At 42.8% G+C, this 5,635-nt stretch overlaps 1 protein-coding gene across 1 annotated transcript in view; it reads right to left on the minus strand.

Moving 5' to 3' along the window:
- INSL6 (insulin like 6) overlaps positions 1-5,113 on the minus strand; it is a 14,224-nt gene extending 9,111 nt beyond the window's left edge. Inside the window, exon 1 of the mRNA XM_013007714.2 lies at positions 4,843-5,113. Within this exon, the coding sequence (XP_012863168.1) occupies positions 4,843-5,113 (271 nt within the window). The remainder of the gene's footprint in view (positions 1-4,842) is intronic.
- Positions 5,114-5,635: the final 522 nt, after the last annotated feature.

The following is a 5,635-nucleotide window of genomic DNA, read 5'->3' on the forward strand; positions in this document are numbered from 1 at the left end:
CCATTCTCCCTTTACCCTCCCTGTTTTGCCACTCACACCACTGGTCCTATAGGGCTCATCCATCCTGGATTCCCTGTATTTTCAGTTCCTATCGGATTTGTTTCTCTAGTCAACCTAGAAAAACAAATTTTAAAAAAATTTTTCTTCGTGGCTCCAGATTTTTCCAGCTTCAGGCACAAACCACTAGTTCAAAATTCAAAACGCCAAAGGGTTCCGTTTTTCTTCAGTCTGTCAACAGTCCTATAGGAAAGTCTCTTCAAATATGAATGTCAGGACACTCAAGACACGGGGTGCGGCTTGTCTTTTCAGAGCCTTCTGTGCAGGCTTGTCCTATACCCATTTAAAGATCCAATTTAATGTGGAGAGGCAAGTAGGCTTACAAACTCTCTATTTTTACTTCCCAATAATCATGTCTATCACACATTCTAACAGTAACAATAGGCAAAAGAAAACAGCATAAAGTTAGTACAGCCAGTTCCTAAACTCAATTCTTAAAACAGTCAAATTCAATCCTTATCTAAACTTATCTTAAGCCGTATCTAAACTTTCCTTTGATATGAAATATGTCCTTAGGCCTCTGACTGCATTAAACCAGGGCGGGGCCTTCTGTCAGCCATTTTGACCTTCTGTCAGCCATTTTCACTAAGCCACATGGTCTCTGAGAAATTCAAGGGGCAATTTCACCCTCCAAAATAAACATTAATCACATTCATTTTTTAATAACCAACGACAACAATCAAAGAAATAATCAAAACTTTTACTTTCCATATTCATTCCAGGAAACAAAACAGAAAACTACATGGCCATATCTGACCTCTGGCTAGCCAAAGAAGAAAGACTACCAGGAGGCAGAGGCCAAAGAGCATCCACTCTCCATCTTATGATTTGTTTCTCTAGTACCTCACTCCCAGTACCATAATGTGTTAGGCTGAGTTGACTAGAGTAACAAATCCAAGGACACTCACGTATATGTTAAGAGAGAACTTTATATCAAAGAATAACTGTAAAATGAGAAAACATCCCAACCCAGTCAGGATCATGTCCATAAGTCTGATATTAGCCCCTATGTCTGATACTAGTCCATAAATTCCTCTCCAGACTCATGCAGCACATGCAGGAAGATCACAGGCAGGTGGGTGAAAACTTCCAGATCCAATGGTGGTGGATGCATCTCCAGGGTTCTGGATACCACCACCAGCATGGCTTCATGTGACTTGCCAACAGGGAGGTGAAACAGAAAGAGAGTGTGGCCTGCCTCAGGGAGAAAGAAAAGTTCCCAGAATCCACAGGAGAAGGCCATGCCCACATGGAGACATCATCAGGTTGTGACCTGATTGCCAGGCTAGACTCCACCCTTTCACTCTTAATATTCTCAAGTGGACATAAGATTATTTAACTACCACATCCACACAGCCAATGTTTTGCATAATCAATAAAACAGAAGTAAACATCTTTTCTGGCATTCTCTGCTTTAAGCAAATATCCACCTGCCATCAACAATTATGCCACTTGTTCCTCATCCTCTTTGGAATCTGGCCTGAACTTCTGGCAGCTCCCTGTCAATATACTGGTGCAACTGTTGTTGGATGATCACCAGCAAAATCTTACTGCCATGTGATATCAGTTATTTTGTTCTATAGTTGAGTATTCTGTTGGATCACCTTTCTTTGGAATAGGTACAAATATGGATCTCTTCCAGTCAGTTGGCCAAGTAGCTGTCTTCCAAATTTCCTTGTTTAGATGAATAAATACTTCCAGTGCTTCATCAGCTTGTTGGAGCATTTCAATTCGTATTTCATTAATTCCTGGAGCCGTATTTTTGGCTGATGCTTTTAGTTCAGCTTCAGCACCATTGGTTCTTGCTTATATGCTACCTCCTGAAATGATGGAATGTCAACTAGGTTTTGGTACAGTTACTCTGTGTAGTTTCCATTTTCTTGATGCTTCTTGCATCATTCAATATTTTGTCCAAAGATTCTTTTGATATTGCAACTTGGGACTTGAGTTTTTTTCTTGAGTTCCTTTAGTGTAAGATATGCTGAGCAAAAAAAAAAAATACATATATATGCTGAGCATGTTCTTTCCTTTGGATTTTCTAATTCTACGACTGCACATTTCATTCTATTTGGATGTCTTCTTGAGCGGCCCTTTGACATTTTCTATTCAGATCTTTAATTTCATCCTTTCTTCAATTGACTTTAGCTACTCTGTGATAAAGAGCAAGTTTCAAAGTCTCTTATGACATGCATTTTTCTTTTATTTCTTTTCTCTTTTTAATGAACTTTTACATTCTTCATGAATGATGTTCATGATATCCTCCCACAGCTCATCAGATGGTCTAGCATTAGTGTTCAAAGCATTAAATCTATTCTTGAGATGTTCTTGAAATTCAGATGGGATAGACTCAAGGTTGTATGTTGGGTCTTGCAACTTCTTCTTCAGCTTTATCCTGAATTTACATATTAACAATTGATGGTCTGTTTCACAATTAGCCCCTAGCCTGATGTTAGCTGCTAATATTGAGTTTCTCCATCATCTCTTCCAACAGGTATAGTCAAGTTGATTTTTGTGTATTCCATCTAGAGTCGTGAATAGTCACCTTTTTGTGTTGATGAAAAGGTATTTGCTATGAATAAGTCATTGGTTCTGCAAAGTTCTATCCTGTGATCTCCAGGTTCTTTCCAATCACTGAAGTCCTTGTTTTCCAACTCCTTCCTCTATGTTCCTAACTTTTGCATTCCAATCACCAGTAATCATCAATTACATCTTGATTACATGTGTGATCAATTTCAGAATGAATATATTGTATAATAACTTCCACTTCTCTATCACTAGCTTTTGTGATGGGTACATACATTTGAATAATAGTTTATTGATTGGATTTCCTTGAAGGTGGATAGATATAATCCTACCACAGACAGCATTATACTTTGTGATTGATTTAAAAATGTCTCATTTGACAAGGAATGCCAAGCCATTTCTCGTGTGTTATTCCTGGCATAGTAAATCATATCATATCCTAATTAAAAATGACCACTACCAGTCCATTTCAGCTCACTAATGCCTGGTATATCAATCTGTATGCATTCCATCTCATTTTTGATGACTTCCAATTTTCCTAGATTCATACTTCACACAAGTTCCAATCATTAGCAGATTTTTGTAGAGGTTTCTCTTTATCTTGAGTCATGCTCCACCAGCAAATGATAATCCTGAAGGCTCCACTCTCACAGGTTTTACCCGACTTACGTTACCACAGTTAACTATACTCCACAAAATCAATTCCTCTTTGGTCACATTTGAGTTCCGTCCGACCCAGTATCTCCAAGAACATTCTGCTTTCATTCATTAGGCCTTCAGTTCTGACAATGTTTTAAAGCTGTGCATAAGGTTTCAGCAGCTCCTTCCTCAGAAATGGGCAGCTAAGTCCTTCTTCTTTGTCTGTAACTTTTAGTCTCGAGGCTCTGCTGAAACCTGTCCACTTTAGGTGACCCTGCTGACAATTGAAATACCAGTGACACGGCTTTCATAGTCACAGCAATACACAAACCACTTCAATATGACAAACTGACAGACGGGTGTTAGTATAAAGATTGACAATCTCTGAAATCCTAAGGAGCAGTTCTACTCTGTCGTGTAAGATTTCTAAGAATCAGGATTGATTCAATGACAGGGAGTTTTATGCAGTAGCCTCTCAGCTCAGCATTTCAGATATAAGCAGGCCTAAGACAGTCTCTATGAATGGGGATGTTACACAGGGTTGGCTTTACGGGAAAGACTTGTGCTGTGGAATAGGCCTAGAATGTGGAGAGACTCTGACTTGGGTTTAATGTCCTGTTGTCACTGTCTTGCATTTCTCAGTAATTTTACCTTCGAACTTGTAAGTTAAGTATGTCCACTTCCTAAGTGAAGTCTGATGGGATAAAGGATCATGCATGTCAGAGGAAATACTCAGAATCAAACAAACAAACAAACAAACCCTAAATTTTGATACTCCTGATGACTCCTGATTTTTCAGCAAGGAACCTTGTATTTACATATTGTACTGGGGCCTGCAATTGATATCACTGGTCCTGATGACATCAAGGTCCCCGGGTGGCACAAATAGTTTTGTCTTTCTCTTACTTTGGAACCCATTTCATGAAAATATGAAATACATGCCCCATAATCTGTTTCCATAAAGATGACAGCCAAGAAAACTGCAGGGGGCAGTTCTACTCTTGTTACATGTGGTCACTTCCGGGCAACAAGTTCTGTATTGATCGTTGTGGTGGCAGTGAAGCAGAAGTGATTGGCTATGAAAGGCTTAGTGGTAAATTTCAAGAAAGCAGGATACTGAAGTTGGGTTTTAAAGGACAAAAAAGGAGTTTGCCGGGTGACAAGCGTGCTGCAGACAGGGGATGCTAGGGAAGCAGCCGCTACCTTCCATAAAGGCAAGCTCCCCTATGTGTACAATGATTTATTCTGGGTTATGTTTTAAAGGCTCATAGAGACTCTGCACATCCTCCATATACATACACTGCTTTTGTGTGAAGGGCTCTGGTGGCTTACAGGGTTACAAGTTGGGGCGGTAAACGTTGGGTTAGCAGTTGCAACCCACCAGCTGCTCAGCAGGAAGAAGAAAAGGCTTTTTGTTCCCATAAAGATCTACAGCCTTAGAAACTCAAAGGGGTGGTTCTATCCCATTCTATAGGGTCGCTATGAGTTGGAATAGGCTAGACGGCAATGAGTTTGGGTGTGTGCATAAGAGAGATGGAGATGGAGTAAGTAGGCAAAATTCCATTTCCTGGGTTTGTTCTGGCAGCGCAGACCCCAGGCACTACTTTGGTTTGGATCTGTTACCTGGCTTTGTGTTTGTGCCCCTGATAGGGAAGGGCTCCTGAGTGCGGGGGTGCTCCTCTGGGACCACAGCGCGGGGCAGCAGCTGCCAATGAAAGGTTTTCTCGTCGAACGTGCTCCAGTTTGCTAAGCCGCAGAGTTTCTCTATTGCCATCAGCAGGTGCCTGCCGCAAAGCTTTCTGGGCATGGTGGCGCTGCTTAGCTCAAGGGAGAACAGCACCATCAGGAATCCGAACTGCAGGCGACACAAGCAGCAGGGACGAGGACGCGGCATCCCTGGGTCGCCAACAAGCCTGGAGGGTCTCCTAACGGCAAGCCAGACGCCTAGCCCTGCTCTACGCCTGCGCGTACCCGGCGGGCTTCTGGGCGGGTGCGGATCTCGCGAGAACTGCAAAGAGAAGCGCGTGCTGGTCTCGCGAGAACTGCGAGGCGGCGGGAACGGGGTCTTTGAGCGCGCGCGCGGTCCTCGCTGAGGGAAAACCTGAGACCGCGACAACGAAGTTGGCGGCTCCGTGCTGCAGCTCTCCGGCCCCAGAAGGTAGCGGGCTCGTTTCTTAAAGCAAAGGTCCCCAGTACTATTTCCTCGCCTTCCTCAATGGATGACTCTTCCAGTGGCACACGGGAATGTGCCTCCTCCCGCTTCCCTCCACTACTTGGACTGCATTTTGCACTAACTTGCCTGTGTTTGTCCAGGAGGCCTGGTTTCCTCAAAGAAACCGCCTCCCACTCCCTTCGTCTCTATGCAGTCCTCTTGCGTTCTTGTGTGAGAACGCCTGCCCCGAGGTTCCCGAAGGCA

This window comes from Echinops telfairi, unplaced genomic scaffold, assembly GCF_000313985.2.
Source record: "Echinops telfairi isolate 266 unplaced genomic scaffold, ASM31398v2 ScPeMD7_25;HRSCAF=90, whole genome shotgun sequence".
In the NCBI taxonomy this organism is placed as follows: domain Eukaryota; kingdom Metazoa; phylum Chordata; class Mammalia; order Afrosoricida; family Tenrecidae; genus Echinops; species Echinops telfairi.